Below are 16,646 nucleotides of genomic sequence, written 5' to 3'. Positions count from 1 at the left end.
GGCGCATTTGGTTTTGCCCTGTGGGGTCCAGAAAAAGAAGTTACAAGTTACCCTGACATTTCACAGGCATATTATCTTAGATACAAAAAGACAATAGGGGTAGTTAAGGTAAAGATTGACCTTTGTCAGGGAAGAAACTGGCCTAGGCCATGGCTACCCACTATAAACTGCTTTTAATTAAAGTTTTAATTTTAGACCATTCTTTGTGGTTACAGCAGCAGCAGCAGCAGTACTATAATATTATTTGTTTTTCTAGAGCACTTATCATTGTATTTCTTTAATCTAGTTTCTTCAAGATTAGTATCAATAACAGATTATAAAAGTGTGGATTTGTTTCCCTTCTAGACAAATAGGGTATAGTGTATGTTAATACATTCTTACACATTTTCCCTCTTTAATCTATCATGGATGCCTTTCTATGTCAATAGAGTGTTTGGGGTGATCAGGCAGGCAGGCAAGCAGAGGCAGTTAGGGGCGATCAGGCAGGCAGGCGAGTGGTTAGGGGCGATGAAGCAGGCAGGTAAGTGGTTGGGGTGATGAGGCAGGCAGGCGAGTGGTTAGGGGTGATCAGGCAGGCAGGCGAGTGGTTGGGGCGATGAGGCAGGCAAGTGAGCAGTTAGGGGTGATGAGGCAGGCAGGCAGGCAGAGGGGTTAGGGGTAATCAGGCAGACAGGCAAGTGGTTGGGGTGATGAGGCAGGGGGGCGAGTAGTTAGGGGTGATCAGGCAGGCAGGCAGAGGAGTTAGGGATGGTGAGGCAGGCAGGTGGTGGCTAGGGGCGATGAAGCAGGCAGGTAAGTGGTTGGGGTGATGAGGCAGGCAGGCAGGTGAGCAGTTAGGGGTGATCAGGCAGGCAGGCAGGCAAAGGGGTTAGGGGCAGTCAGGCAGACAGGCAAGTGGTTGGGGTGATGAGGCAGGCAGGCGAGCAGTTGCGGCAATCGGGCAGGCAGGCGAGTGGTTAGGGGCAATCAGGCAGGCAGGCAGGTGAGCGGTTAGGAGCCAGAGGTCCCGATTGTGAGAGGAATGTGTAACTGCCAGTTTAGACCCGATCCTGCAGGCCTAAACTGGCAGTCACACATCCCCCAAGGAGTCCTGGATTGCGAGAGGGTGCAGACCGGGCTGAGGAACGCCCCTTGCCCCTGTGTACAAATTTCGTGCACCGGGCCTCTAATCCTATCTAATAATAGACAAACATGGTAATTGACCGTACCTTCACTACGCCTCCCATGGGCTAATCAGCGAGATATGCAAATTAACCACCAACAAAGATGGCAGTTAATTTGCATACGTAGGCGCAAAGCGGGGGAGCGAAGACTGAAGGTGGCTCCAGCAGGAGAAGCGAAGACTTGAAGGTGGCTCCGGCTGGAGCGAAGGCCTGGGCCCCGGGTGCTGGAGGAAAACCGGTGCCGGCAGCCAGGGGAAGGGAAGGCCTATTGCACGAATCTTTTCGTGCAACAAGCCTCTAGTATAATATAAATAGCTGAATTATCTTAATATCATTGTGTGACATTCCTTGTAACCAGTGATAATGCATGTATCTAATGTAGGTTTTTCAGATCATTATTTTATCACAATTCTGGGGAATAACTTAAGGGAATTATGCTGCTATAGAGCATAATTATGCTTCTGACCTAAGCTATTTTTTTCCAAATATAAAAAAATATTCCAAGATACTGACAGTTGCTTAATAGTGACAGACCTTTTATTTAAAATTTCTTTGTTTAAGGGAGCTTGAAATATAGTTTTATCAGAGAAGATTCTGAAGCAAAAAAAAAAAAGCTGTTGATAAAAATCTGATGAAGTAATTGTTACAATACATATATGTTAAAAGCAGTGGAATTCTCTGAAATGGTTAAAGCAGTAGAATTCTCTGAAACTGTTGATAGTAAAACTGAAATGAGAGTGTGAATGGGTTTCTGAAGTAATATTGTGAAGTGCTTCTTGGGAGAGGTCTTATAGTTTGTAAATTTCTAAATTTTATTTTGTTGTATATAGAAACATTATGTTCGTATGTATGTATTGAAGCTTGTTAATTTTATTTTTTGTTAATGCTACTTATTCTCCTGGGCAAATAGTGGATATACTAAATCCAGTTTCTCCATAAGGGTTAATGTTTTTCTTGCTGTGGTCAAGCGAACAAAATAGGCAATCAAGTGTCATTTGTATGGAATTTTCCAGAAAGTGCAGTCTGCACCAGGGCTGGGGCTGGCCCTTAACGTCAGAGAGCAGTTTGTTGCACACACAGCCCAGGCACATAGTGGACCCTCATCAGTGTCTGCATTAATTAATGCCTGAGTTTGGGATAGTTTGTTTTTTTCAGTAGATAAAATTTAAATAATAATCACTGGAAGCTCTTTCTGGACTGTTGTGAAACTATGTTAAAGGACAGTCTGAAGGGGTTAAAGTGGGGGTAGGGGAATAAGTACACTAGTTTTAATTATTAGTTTTCCTCGTCAGTAAAATGGTGGAAAATAAGTTCCCTGCATATCTCCCTGAGCTGCTTTTGAAGATCAAATGAGGCCATGTTTGTCTTAATAGTCAATCATTTTCAAATATTTATGATGTTAGCCTTTTTAAGTCCCCTAGCTTTCAGGCCTCCCTACAAAACTGTAGGGAGGGCATTATTACCCCATTTTACACCTAAGAAAACTGAGGCTTGGATTCACTCATACCCAAGACTATCAGGCATACCCTCAAAAAATTGACAAGTAGGAAAGACATATTTAAACAAACATACATGAAAATGTTCTGTAGCATATAAAGCCATGTACAAATATATTATCAGTTCATTGTTGTTGTCACTTTTATCACAATAATTATTATTGTTGCTTATATTAGCACTAGAGGCCCGGTGCACAAAATTCATGTATGGGGTCCCTCAGTCCGGCCTGTGTCCTCTCACAATCCGGGACCCCTCGGGGGATGTTGGGCCTAAACCGGCAGTCAGACATCCCTCTCACAATCCGGGATGCTGCATGCACCAGTGACCATACTTTTCATACAGGTGAAAGGCATCTTGCTGTTGTATGGGCAGCTACATTTTTTTGCCCTGATTATAAAAAGTAGTACATAACATGATCCTTCTGAGGCAGTAGTACCATTTTCCCCATCTTATGGATGGAAAAACTGAAGCAGAGAGAAGTTAAGTAATTGGCTTTGTCATACAATTATAAGTGTCAGCATCAGGGCTGACCACAAAATGTGCAAGCCAGAGTCCATGCATGTCATCTCTTCATCATCCTGTTTTTTCAGTGTTAGAGTAGCCTTGCCAAGTTTTAATTTTTAAATCTAAGAGATTGTTCCCAATATATAGGGTAGGGTCCTTAGGCCTGGGTGGCAATCAGGGCCATCTGTGAGGTGACTGGTGGACAGGGCGATTGGGGGGCCCCCGCTGGCTGGCCCCATGCACTGCTGCCACCAGTCACCTCCCTCTAAAGGGCGACCAGTGGGTGGGGCGATTGGGGGGTGGGGCTGCTGGCACCCTTTAGAGCAGGGGTCCTCAAACTTTTTAAACAGGGGCCAGTTCACTGTCCCTTAGACCGTTGGAGGGCCGGACTATAGTTTAAAAAAAAACTATGAACAAATTCCTATGGACACTGCACATATCTTATTTTGAAGTAAAAAAACAAAACGGGAACAAATACAATATTTGTATTTGCATGTGGCCCACGGGCCATAGTTTGAGGACCCCTGCTTTAGAGGGAGGTGACTGGCAGTGGCAGTGCATGGGGCCAGCCAGCAGGGGTGACAGCCGCCCGCTAGCTGGTCCTGCCCCCCCAATTGCCGCCGCCGGTCACCTCCCTCTGAGGGAGCAGATGCTCAATGCAGGAGCTGCCTCCTGGTGGTCAGTGCGCATCATAGCGACCGGTTGTTCTGCTGTTTGTTCGATTTGCATATTAGGGTCTTATTATATAGGATGGTTTAACAAAACATTTTCTTCCTTGCCTTAGATAAAATGAAAAACCACATTTGTTTTCTGGTATTGTTACTGAGGAGATGACCAGACCTTGGTTCTTCTCTTGAGGGAATGATTTTAATCAAGAGACAAAGTGTAGAAAAGCAAGTAAGAATTTATTGACCACAGCAAAAATATACTTAGGACAGTGAAACAAAGAAGGGCATAGAAGAAGCAAAAGGAGAGCCTCGCCTTAGTTGCCTTGGCTCACTGAGAACTCAGAGAATAGGGGGCCTTGGAGACAGGTTCAGGGGATTAGCCTGGGACTAGCTGCCACTGCCTATTGCTCCCCTGGTCACAAGTCTCATGGGGTCCCTTAGAGCAGGGGTCCTCAAACTTTTTAAACAGGGGGCCAGTTCATTGTCCCTCAGACCGTTGGAGGGCCGGACTATAGTTTAAAAAAAAAACTATGAACAAATTCCTATGCACACTGCACATATCTTATTTTGAAGTAAAAAAACAAAACTTCAAAAAAAAAAAGGCTCTCCTAACTTCAAAAAAAAGGCCCTACTAACTGCAAAATAAAAAAAAAATAGACCTCCTAACTTCAAAAAAAAATAAATCCTAACTTGTTCTTACATCGGTCCTCAGGCAGCAGCAGGCTCTGCACAGGCAAGCTCGTGACTCGTCCAATCACACGCGAGACTGAGAGGAGGAGTCGAGAGACAGAGAGAAGGAGGGGAGTAGGAGAGTGCGGCCCACATTCCACACATGCGCACTGCGGGCCTGGGATGAGTAGGCTGCTAAGCAACAGGCAGCGGCCGCAAAAACACCCGGCGGGCTGGATAAATGTTTTCAGCGGGCCACATGTGGCCCATGGGCCGTAATTTGAGGACCCCTGCCTTAGAGGTTAAGGGATACATGGGGGCAGGAGGGAAGAGACGGGGAAGGGAATGGCATGGGTGTGCTCCCTGGAGGGAGAGCACCCGGGGGCCCTCCTTTTCAGAGGTTTTAGGGGCAGATCAATAGAATATTTATCAGCTTTATGCTTATGTATCAAAATTCAATTTATTCCCTTAATTTGTCTTTCCCTGGGTATGTTTGACAAATGCCACTTAATTGGATTTATGTTATCATTTCCCAGAGTAGGGTGATTTAAGCTATTTACCCTCTGGTTGAGGAGGAGAAGTGCAAACCATTTATTCTTAAATGTCGTTGGTTTAGGGAAGAAAGGGTTTACTAGGTGGCTGCAAACTGCTGTTTAACTACAGTGGGGCCTTGACTTACGAGTGTCCCTACTAACGAGTTTTTTGAGATACGAGCCGTCTCTCGGCCAATTTTTTGCTTTGAGTTGCGAGCTAAAATTCGGGTTACAAGCCAGCTTCAGATACCCCACCGCTAGTTGGCGCAGCGAACGTCACAGTGAACGCCACAACATCAGCCCAGCATCACGTGTCTCACTCGTTCACTTTTTGATTTGACATGCAAGTAATTTGAGTTACGAGCTCATCACGGAATGAATTAAACTCATAAGTCAAAGCCCCACTGTACCTGTCTTTCCTATTCAGCTTGTCCTGGAATTTACCTAGCTTATTACTATTCTGTAACAGTATGAAAGTAATACTTGTTTATGTTCTTTAATTTAAATTTTTAAAATTGGAAAACACAGAGTTGGTGGGGAAAAAATAGGTTAACAGTTGTGAGTATGGGAAGCAGAGTTTATTGTTGTATTATTCTTTATTAATTACTAGAGGCCTGGTGCACAAAAATTTGTGCACTCAGGGGGGTCCCTCAGCCCCGCCTGTGCCTTCTTGCAGTCTGGGACCCCTCGGGGGATGTCCACTTGCCAGTGGGGAACAGGCGTAAGCTGCAGTCGGACATCCTTAGCACTGCTGAGGAGGCGGGAGAGGCTCCCACCACCATCGCTGTGCTGGCAGCTGGCAGCCTGGCTTGTGGCTGAGCAGAGCTCCCCCTGTGGGAGCACACTGACCACCAGGGGGCAGCTCCTGCATTGAGTGTCTGCCCCCTGGTGGTCAGTGTGTGTCATAGTGACCAGTCATTCCCAGTCATTCTGCTGATAGGGTCAATTTGCATAGTACCCTTTTATTATATAGGAGGATTGTATTATTCTCCACATGAACATCTGTAAACCTACTTTTGCCCCATCCTTATATATATACAGATAGTAAAAAATCAGCTTACCCATAAATAACCTCAATTTTATGTATTAATACATAAGTATATGCTCTTGTAAGTCTATATGCCTATAAATTTAACATGGGGACATCGATTCCTCCTCATTGGGGGTTGTAGAAGCTGACACCCAAATGCCTGGTTTGGATATGATCTTTTCAAGTGGTCTCTTGTGATCCCCCCTCCCCTGTGAATCTCTGACATCCATTGAATCCTATATAATAATGCCCAGTGACTGAGTGGCGGAATGACCAGAATGACTGGTCGACCAGTCACTATGATCCTCACTGACCACCAGGGGGCAGACGCTCAACACAGGAGCTGCCCCTGGTGGTCAGTGTGCTCCCACTGACTGGGATGAGTGGCGTTCCCACAGTGGGCCAATCCCTTCAGACCACACCCCCCACCAGTGCATGAATCCCGTTCACCAGGCCTCTAGTTATCAGATAAGAACAGAGCCAGGCAGGGACTCAGTCACAGTGTATTCAGGAGGATGTACAAAATTGCCACCTCTGCCTGTGTCCTGTCTCCTTTTCTAAGTGTAGTTGTGTTGAGTGTATTTGGAGTTAGAAATATATATTGAAGAAAGCAGAGTACTGATGTTATACTGTAGTTTTCTGAAGTTCCTGAGATAGCTAGAGGTGACAGATACTAAGGGATTAAGGCCAGGCTCAGCCTCAGGCAGCTGGCCTCAATGGTCCTGGCCACACCCTTACTTCCCTACTACATTCACTCTGTACTGCTCCAGTGGCTGTATTTCTGTATTTCTTTCATTTTGCTTTTCTGCATTGTAGTCTCTTTCTGTAATTAACATGGCTAAAAAGAAAAAGTAACCTCAAAAGTTGTTTTTAAAAATATAGAGCCTGCTAGATTTTTGAGCTGGATTTAAATCCCAGCTCTATTACTTAAATGGATTTATGGCATTGGATAAATCTCAGTCTGTCTCAACAGTAAAATGGTGATAAGAATGCCTCCTTATGGAATAACCTTGAGTATTAGGGATATAGAATGTCATCCTTATAAAATAACACTGAGAATCATTAGCTATTTGCTATCATTGGGTCTGTGTACATACCAAAAAATCAGGACTTTTCTGTATTTTGAATTCATGAAAGTTTAGGAATATAGAGTTGTATGAGGTGGAGGTTATATATTGGAAAAGTTGCATGACATTTTTGGCTTATACATAGTTAAAGGGCATTATACACCCTTCAAAGTGAAAGAAGTCTCAAGGATAAGTGGGCAAGTGGGACCCTACTTAAGGGTGATGTGGATCCATATGTAATTGAGAGATCTCAAAAGTGACTAATGGTTTTTCCACTATGTACACGATAGTATTGCTCTTTGATGTGTAATCACGGTTCTTTTCTACAACTTTTCAATTTTAGTTTGGCTTTGAAAACTTTAATCAAAACATGCCACCTGATTTCCAATTTCTTCATACCAGATTGGCCTATCTGAAAGTCTTATTTTTCTTTCCTTGCTCCATCTTGTTGAATCAACACTTTATATTCCTTTACCTGTTTTTACCTGGCACTCTCAGCAAATTCCATGTGACCTGGGTGCCTAAAGAGATAGTAAAGAATAGAAATTCATTTGGATTTCCCTCTGTGAAATCCCTCTCTCCTCTTGTATTTGTAACCCCTTCTAATACTAATGCCTATCATACTAGTAGTTTATTAAAAATTCAAAAGCTAGCAAAAATTCTTCCCCAACCTGGTGTTGGGCCTGCAGAAGAAGTCCCAGATGTCTGTCTTCAAGGGTACATAATTTAGTGAGAATTAAACAACACTAGGGCTTCTACAAGGTTTCCCCTGATACAGCATTTGTCTCCTGGGCCCACACTCTCCAGTGCTGTTGATGCTTGAAGAGGCCTTAAACCTAAACTTACTTGTTTGAACTCATTACATGAGTTTTTTCACCACGAAGGATTGTCTTCAGAGTGGAATTAAAAGCATGCACACCCACCCACCACGTGTGCACACTTATAAACTATCCAACACTGAATAACTATTAGGAGATTGCTTGTAAACCTTCAGATACTCTGCTGATTCATAAAGTTGATTTTTGCAAAGTGTTGTCCTCTGTAACTGCTTGTCCTTGGAAACCTGCCTGTCAGGAAGGGGGGACCTCTGAGCATTGTTTGCTACAAACAAGTAGCTTCTAACACTTCTGCTAACCCTTTTTGGCAGTAATCCAGGGATTAAGAACCAGCACTGTGATTTGGGGTTTGGTAAGGTGTAGCTAGACCTAAGACAAAAAAGGGATTTATTTTCCCAACAGACTGGGTGGTTGAGGTTTATGTCTTATTATAAGGAGGCAATTTCTGCTTACTAAGATAGTAAATTGAATGTCCTTAGGTATTTTCTTAGTTTTCCCTTCATCTTTTTCAGATTAAATAAATATTTATTAAAAGGCGAAAGATTTATGCGATCTGAAGAGAAACCAGAGTATAAAATAAATATTTAATTAATATCAATTACAATTTCAATCAAGTCACAGTTCTGGATCTCCTTTATACTCATGTTATTTTATTTTAATTTTTCAATTAATTATTAGAATTTGGTAACAATTTGGTATTATACAATAAGTTGTACAGTGAAAAGTAACTCTTCCCCCTCTTATACCCTAGTCACTTGATCCCTTCAACTGTCCAATTCTCAAATTTTGTACTAGTTTCTTATATATTCTCCCAGAGACAATCTATGCATATATAAGCATCTATACGTATAATAGTGTTTTTCTCACACAAATAATGCTAGCATACTGTGATAGATTCATTTTGCTGGCCTTCCAATGAACTACACCTCCCTGTGTTTAAGTCTTTATGTAATTACCTCCATATTGACTGAACTTGGCCAGGTGATTGGATTTGACCAATGGCGAACTAGTAAGAGTGATGTTTGATATGTACTAGCACATGGGATCTGTTTTCTGGGAATGCTCACTATTGTGACACTCCCTTACAGAACCTACAAACCACCAATTGTGAGGTGTACCCAGCCTAGAGGCAACATGGAAGAGAACTGGGGTTTCTGTGACCAACAGCTTCCAGACAGCAGCTGGCATCAACTTACCAGTCCTTGTGATGAATGAACCATCTTGGAAGTGGCACCTCAGCCCGAGCAGTCCATTCCAGAAAATGCTATGTGGCATAGAAAGCGAGCTTTCCATATCGAGCCCTGTCCAAATTGAAAATCTATGTGCATTCATTATAAACCACTAAATTTGGTGTCATGCAGCAATAGATAACTGAAGGTACTATGTATTTCTGTGCCTTGCTTTTCACTGAACAATATATTATATATCAGTCTATTTCAGTATTTACAAAGTTGCTTTAATCTTTTTAAGAGCTGGATAGTATTCCATTGTATGTGCAATGATCTGATTAATCATCCTCTTATTTATGGATATTTATTTCCAATCCTTTGTTGTATGCTTCCTTTTGCATATAAACATATATATTTACTGGCTAAATTTTTAGATATAGAGTTGCTGGGTCAAAGAATATGTGAATTTGTAATTTTAATACATATTGCCAAGTTGCCTTCCAGAGAAGTGACATTCCCATTAGTTCTGAGAATCAAAATGAGTGCCAATCTGAATGGTGAAAATTATGCCACAGTGAGGTTGGAAGGTTACATTTCTCATTTAATAGTTTTTTATATATTATAAAGCCACTTGTATTTTCTTTTTGATGAACTACCCTATATTTTCTGTTGGGTTGTTAACCTTTTTCTTCTTTGAAGGACCTCTTTATGTGTTAAAGAAGTTAGCTCTTAGTTTGCTTAATGTAAAGTCAAGCTTTTCCCCCTCAGTTTCTTTAACTTTTGCCTTGGTTTGAGCAATTTTTTCTCTTATTATAGTTAGATATATCAATCTGTAATTTTATAGCTTCTGGATTTTCTTGTTTTTGTTTTGTCATATTTAGACTTTCCTCACTCTGAGACTATAATAGATATTCCCCCATGTTTTTATTATTCTGCTTTTTATATCTTCCTTTTAAATCTATCCGAAATGTATTTTGATATATACGTTCTAGATTTATATTTTTCCAGATAGATTTCTGAGGTTTGGCTATCCAGTTGTCAGTTAATACTGTTGAGCTATGTCATCCTTATATACTACATTTCCATATTTACACCATATATAATTTCAGTTTATTTACTGAATTCAGCAGCCCTACTTGGTTGCTGTCCCTTACTTAATTATTCCCTCTTTTCTATACTATTTTAGGAAATGCTATAGTAAGTATTTTTAAAAACAATTCTTTATAATTATTAATCTCAAACTAGCTTATGATTTCCTTTGTGGATATATAAATGAACATTTATAGTCGGTTTTAAAAGTTACTTAAACTTTATCTTGTTAAGCTGCTCAAAATCTGAAGTTAGAAAGATTATGCATTTTATGGATGGCGATACGGAGATCAATCCATGTAACTGAGATTCATCTGAAGATAAGTAGGATTGTGTAGGAGCAGAGAGTGACATGCTTTTTTATCATGTACCATGTATAAAGGCCTGTTCCCAAATTTCTGAAATATGTAACAGTACTGGCATAAAAACTGTATCTAATTAAGAGAGTGCTGAGGCTGGGACCTGTGAAAGAAAATCATGTATGTTAATAGAATGGCTGAGGCTTCATCATTATGAGAAGAAATCAGGCAATTATACTTGTACTGTGGTACATTAAGAAAATGGGTCCATTTAATTTGGTGACACACTTGTAATTTTATGTAATGACTACAGCTTTCCTGAACACTAGGGAGGACAGTGACACTCAGCAAAGGCAGAATTGAGAAGTTTCTTGTTAAACTCAACTTCCTATTCTTCCAGCTTTTCCACTCCTGCCCTTCTTGCCCCAGCTCTGTTCCTCTGACTCATGGAGCATACTTTCAGATCTTTTTCACTGGTATACATGGTCTGACCCCATGGGGCCTGGAAGGTCTGCATTTGGAACATGCCGTGAGTTTGACATGCTTGAGTGCCCTGTGATTGTTAAGGATAGTTAAGCCCTGCTGAGTGATTGAGACAGACACACCTAGAATGAGATACGGAATTAAGGTGTTACCTAATCTTTGTATTTGCAGCCAGACCCTTAACTTAGAGCTGAAAGGACCAAGTTGGGGGGCGGTTTCAGGTACTGGGGAGGGTCTCTTGGGAGACCTGTGGGCTGCTGTGCTTACTGCCTCCATCACAGGCCTGCATGCTTGTTCTGTGCTTGTAAACTGCGTCATGTAAACTCCTTTCCCATAGACATCTCCACATCTAGGTAAGAAAAACATTTCACTACGGTAGGCAAGCTGACTTCTAGGTTCAGAATCACAGAATGTCAGAACTAAAAGGAACCCGTCTGAACCCTTTCATTTGATAAACACAATTGATCTTTGAACAACACTAATAAGTGGACCTTTGTAGTTCAAACCTGTGTTGTTTAAAGGCCAACTTTTTAGATCTAAGGTTGGGAATTTATTGATGCGGAGGGCCGGGTATTAAGTTTTTGCGGAATCAAAGTTATATGCAGATTTTTGACTATAGGAATTGGCGTCCCCAGCCCCTGCATTGTTCAGGGTCAACTGTAATGTCTATAGTTTTCTTTCCCTGCATTTTATGCTCTTGTACTCTTGGGATGTTTAGACACCAGTGGCATTGCTTTCCATTTTCTCAGTGACAGACAAGGTGGGATAGTTTAGAAAAAAATTTTGTTTTAAGAATAAAAAAAGTTATTTCTTTTTCTTTTAGATTCTGTCTAAACTTTCTTTGCCTGCTCGTGGCTGGGAACCAACAATGAAACAGAGTTTTGCCTTTGACAATGTTGGCTATGAAGGTAGTCTGGACGGTATGTGCCCTTCGGAGACAATCAGTGGCACCATCAGCATTTCGGGCATGACTTGCCAGTCATGTGTAAAGTCTATTGAGGGCAGGATTTCCAGTTTGAAAGGCATTGTGAGTATAAAGGTTTCCTTGGAACAAGGCAACGCAATTGTAAAATATGTGCCATCGGTTTTGAGCCTGCCACAGGTTTGCTGTCAAGTTGAGGACATGGGCTTCGAGGCCAGCATTGCAGAAGGAAAGGCTGACTCCTGGCCTTTAAGGTCCTTGCCAGCCCTGGAGGCTGTGGTCAAGCTTCGAGTAGAGGGCATGACCTGCCAGTCCTGTGTCAGCTCCATAGAAGGCAAGATTGGGAAACTGCAAGGAGTGGTGAGAGTCAGAGTCTCACTCAGCAACCAAGAGGCAGTCATCACTTATCAGCCTTATCTTATTCAACCTCAAGACCTCAGGGACCATGTCAACGACATGGGGTTTGAAGCTGTCATCAAGAACAAAGTGGCTCCTGTAAGCCTGGGACAAATTGATATTGGACGGTTACAGAGTGCTTACTCAAAGACACCTTCTACTTTGAACCAGAATGTCAATAACTCTCAGACCTTGGAGCAGCAAGGGAGCCATGTGGTCACCCTGCAACTGAGTGTAGATGGAATGCACTGTAAGTCTTGTGTCCGGAATATTGAAGAAAATATCAGCAAACTCCCAGGGGTTCAAAATATTCAGGTGTCCTTGGAGAACAGAACTGCCCAAGTACAGTACCATCCTTCTTATGTCTCCCCGGGGGCCCTGCAGAAGGCGATTGAGGCTCTTCCACCAGGGAACTTTAAAGTTTCTCTTCCTGATGGAGCAGAAGGAAGTGAGACAGATAACAGGTCTTCTACACGTCACTCCCCTGTCCCTGCTCAGAGAACCCAGGTGCAAGATGCGTGCTGTACCGTGGTGCTTGTTATTGCTGGCATGACCTGTGCATCCTGTGTCCAGTCCATCGAAGGCCTGATCTCCCAAAGGGAAGGTGTGCAGCAAATATCAGTCTCTCTGGCTGATGGAACTGGAACAATTCTCTATGATCCCTCTGTAATTAACCCAGAAGAGCTCCGAGCTGCTGTAGAAGAAATGGGATTTGAGGTTTCCATTGCTTCCGGTACGTAGTTAACCCTGGGGTTGTCTCCTTTCTCTTTGTATCTTATGGCATCGTACCTGCGTGTTTGGACAGGTGAGCCACACTCACTGCCTCACATGTGGACCATGGTAACAGAATTCTGAAACTTTCCCTTGTGTGTTAAGTTTTTCAGGCTAGAGGACTTAGAATTTCCAAGTGTTTATTTAGATTTTGCCTCTTGTGTAGCTGGGACTAAAATGCTGAGGTCCTGAACAGAACCCTGATTCTGTTTTTGTTTGTTTTTTAAATATATTTTTATTGATTTCAGAGAGGAAGGGAGAGGGAGAGAGAGATAGAAACATCAATGATGAGAGAGAATCATTGATTGGCTACCTCCTGCATGCCCCCACACTGGGGATCGAGCCCACAACCCAGGTGTGTGCCCCCCCAGGTGTGATTGGGAATTGAACCGTGACCTCCTGGTTCAGAAATTGATGCTCAATCACTGAGGCACCTTGGCTTTTAAAAAGAGTACAGTAGGAATATCAGGTCCTTCTCTGACCAAAGAATCATCATCATTCTCCCTGAAGATTTCTCTGCTTAATAGAATAAAATCATAAAAATAATGTAATATTAGACTCACCACCCAGAGCCCATTCTCTTAAAAGTGGGAAGTAAGGGAAGGACTTAAGGATGATTTCCTTTGCTCCCCACCCTTGATGGCTGTGAGAAGATGGATGTGGTGAAATGTTCCACAAAAGCACAAAGGGTCCACGTACCTTGATGTCAACCTCACTAAACAGAGTTTCCAGGGTTGTGGTCATCCCTGCTCCCCCCTCTTCTCATTGACTGGTCACTTGCCTATTTTTCATTTTCCTTACATAGGAGCCCAGCAAATATAGCATAATTTCTATCATACGTCAGGACTGTGCGACTGAATGAGTGCCACATGGCTTCTCCTGAGAGCTTATGTTGTAGTGAGAAGGTTTCTGAGAGGAGGGAACCCTTGCAATGTAACGGGACAAGTCCTGTGCAAGCCTAGGCCAGGGGCACCTGAGCCAAGCTCCCAGCTTAGGCAAGTCTCCTCTGGGAGAGTGAGTAGGAGTGAGCCAGTGTGGGGCAGGGGATTGGGGTGGGGCAGGAGGGGTGGGGAAGTGACCAGGGAAGAAGCAGCCTGGACAGTGGTCTGAAGGCCTGAGCGGCAGCACAGTGTGTTGGGGAAGCTGCAGAGGAGAGGAGAGTGGCCTGAGTGTGAGGACTCACAGAGGGTGGTGGACGGTGGCTTGGCCACCTCAAATAGGCCCTGCATGTCAGGTTGAGTTTAGACTTTATTATAAAGGCAGGGGGAGTCACCAGAAGATTTTAATCAGAGGAAGTACAGACCAGATTATGTTTTAGGGGACCAGTCAGTGTTAGGGTGCAGTGGGGGTTGAGGCAGTGAGACCCCATAAGAGGCTGGGTAAGAAATGATGTGGGCTGGAGAGCAAGAGATGGATTTGGAAGACACTCAGGTCAGATCCGCCAAGCTTGGTGTCAGATTAAGGGTGTGTGTGATGGGGGCAGGCTAGGGAGGAAAGGGAGAGCCTGGAATGAGCCCCAGCTGAGGTCGATGCTGGAGGGTGGCTGGGCTTATGAGTCCTGAATTTTGGGGATAGTGGGGCTGGATATGCAGATTTGAGTGATTGGAGCCAGAGATGACAGAGGACCTAGGAAGGAAGAGTGAATGTGAGAAGGGAAGGAGCAGAGGAGGAATGTGATGGCACTGGTGTGGAAGGAATGGGGGGGGGTTGGGGGGTGGGAGGTGGTGGCACCTATAAGAGGAAGATCTTGCAGGCAAGTGACATGAGAAGAGGGAAGAGTCCTGGAAATAAAGGAAGAGGGTCCAGAGAGGCTAAGGTTTAACTAAGAGGAGACCATTGGCTGGAGTTGCTCACTGCCTGCATGGTGGTAGGGAGGTGCAGACCTCCAGTAGCTTAGGTCTGGAAGGGACAGAGTGGGGTAGAAGATAGGGAGGGGTGGTTGAGAGAGGCTGAAGATAAGGAGGGAGTGTGGGACATTTTGTGAGGGACAACTATTGGGTGGTAATGTTTTTACTGTTTAGATTCCAAGATACATGCCCGGTATGTCAATGCAAATGCAGGGTGGATGAGGATGTGGACAGTTTCTCAGCTTCTGGCTGGAGCTGCATGCTCGTCCCTAAGAAGAACTTGTGGGCAAAGCCCACTGCCCATACTCAGGGCCAGCTGCACTTGAGTTTCCCACATCCATTTTCTCCATTTTCTGACCACCACTGAGATAAAGAATTTCTCCCTAGAAAGTTTGCTCTGTTGTGATACTTTCCTGCACACACATACCCTTAAAAGGAGTGGATAAGTCAGGTGGAGTGACTTGGCATCATCTGTACTTTGTCTTGTACCAAGTTTCAGGAAGGAGGTGGGTTCTGTTTATTTATTTAAAATAAAAATAAATAAGGAAAACACAAAAGAACAGTAAATCCTGTACTCAAAAGGTGAGAAATGTAGTATGAAGCCATCATCTGCTATATCTGTGTGAAATTTAAGGTCTTTCAACAGTGGAATCAAATTATTGGCAGTAAAAAGTAATTTGCATTGAACTACATAATCCAGAATATTTGGATTAAATTAAACCTAGAAGAAAAAAACCCAGTGATTTTTCTTGGCCAGAGTTATAAGAGTTATGTTTATCCCAAGAGGTATTTAGGATATCAAATTTACCAAATAAGAAATAAAGAACACCTAGTTAAATGTGAATTTCAGATAAATAACAATTTTTTTTTTTTTAGTGTAAGTATGTCCCAAATACTGCATGGGACATACTTATACTAAAAGATTATTCATGGTTTTTCTGAAATTCAAATTTAGCTGGACATTCTGTATTTTACCTGTCAATCTTAGTTTAGGATAAACTGTAAGTGTGCTGTGACTACCCCTTTTTTTTTTTTTTTTTTTTTTTTTTTTTAATAATTTTTATTTCTTAAAGTATTACAAAGAGTATTACAATGTCTCCTTTTTTCCCCCCCTTGACATTACCCCCGACCCTACCCCCCGCCCCCCCCCGCCCCGTGTCTTGTGTCCATTGGTTAATCTTATATGCATGCATATAAGTCCTTCAGTTGGTCTCTTAATCCCGCCCCCAACCCTCCCCAGGCTTCCCACTGTAGTTTAACATTCTGTTCAATGTTGCTCTGCTTCTGTATCTACCCCTGTTCATCAGTCCATACTGGTCCCCTTTATTTGTCCCAACCTCACTGAAGTAGTCTCAACCTCACCAGGGCCGTCTGAGCCTCACCAGGGCCGTTTCAACCTCACCGGGGCCGTCCCTACCTCACGGGGGCCGTTTCAACCTCACCGGGGTCGTCCATACCTCACGGGGGCCGTTTCAACCTCACCGGGGTCGTCCTACCACACCGGGGCCGTTTCAACCTGACCGGGGTTGTCCCTACCACACTGGGGCCGTTTTGACCTGACCGGGGTTGTCCCTACAGACTGGGGTCGTCCCTACCTCACGGGGGCTGTTTCAACCTCACCGGGGTCGTTCCTACCTCACGGGGGCCGTTTCAACCTCACCGGGGCCGTCCGACTTCACCAGGGCCGATTCAACCTCACCGGG

General features: G+C 43.3%; 1 protein-coding gene across 1 annotated transcript in view; it reads left to right on the top strand.

Moving 5' to 3' along the window:
* The window catches only part of ATP7B (ATPase copper transporting beta), a 90,889-nt gene that overhangs the window by 26,946 nt on the left and 47,297 nt on the right, over positions 1-16,646 (top strand). The window contains exon 3 of the mRNA XM_070409111.1: positions 11,831-13,058. Coding sequence (XP_070265212.1) covers positions 11,831-13,058 — 1,228 coding nt within the window. The remainder of the gene's footprint in view (positions 1-11,830; positions 13,059-16,646) is intronic.

Source organism: Myotis yumanensis, unplaced genomic scaffold (genome assembly GCF_028538775.1).
Source record: "Myotis yumanensis isolate MYYU_CA2020_CCGP unplaced genomic scaffold, mMyoYum1.0.hap1 SCAF_3, whole genome shotgun sequence".
NCBI lineage: Eukaryota > Metazoa > Chordata > Mammalia > Chiroptera > Vespertilionidae > Myotis > Myotis yumanensis.
Note: the sequence above shows the minus strand (reverse complement) of the source record. Positions and strands in the feature narration are given on the sequence as shown.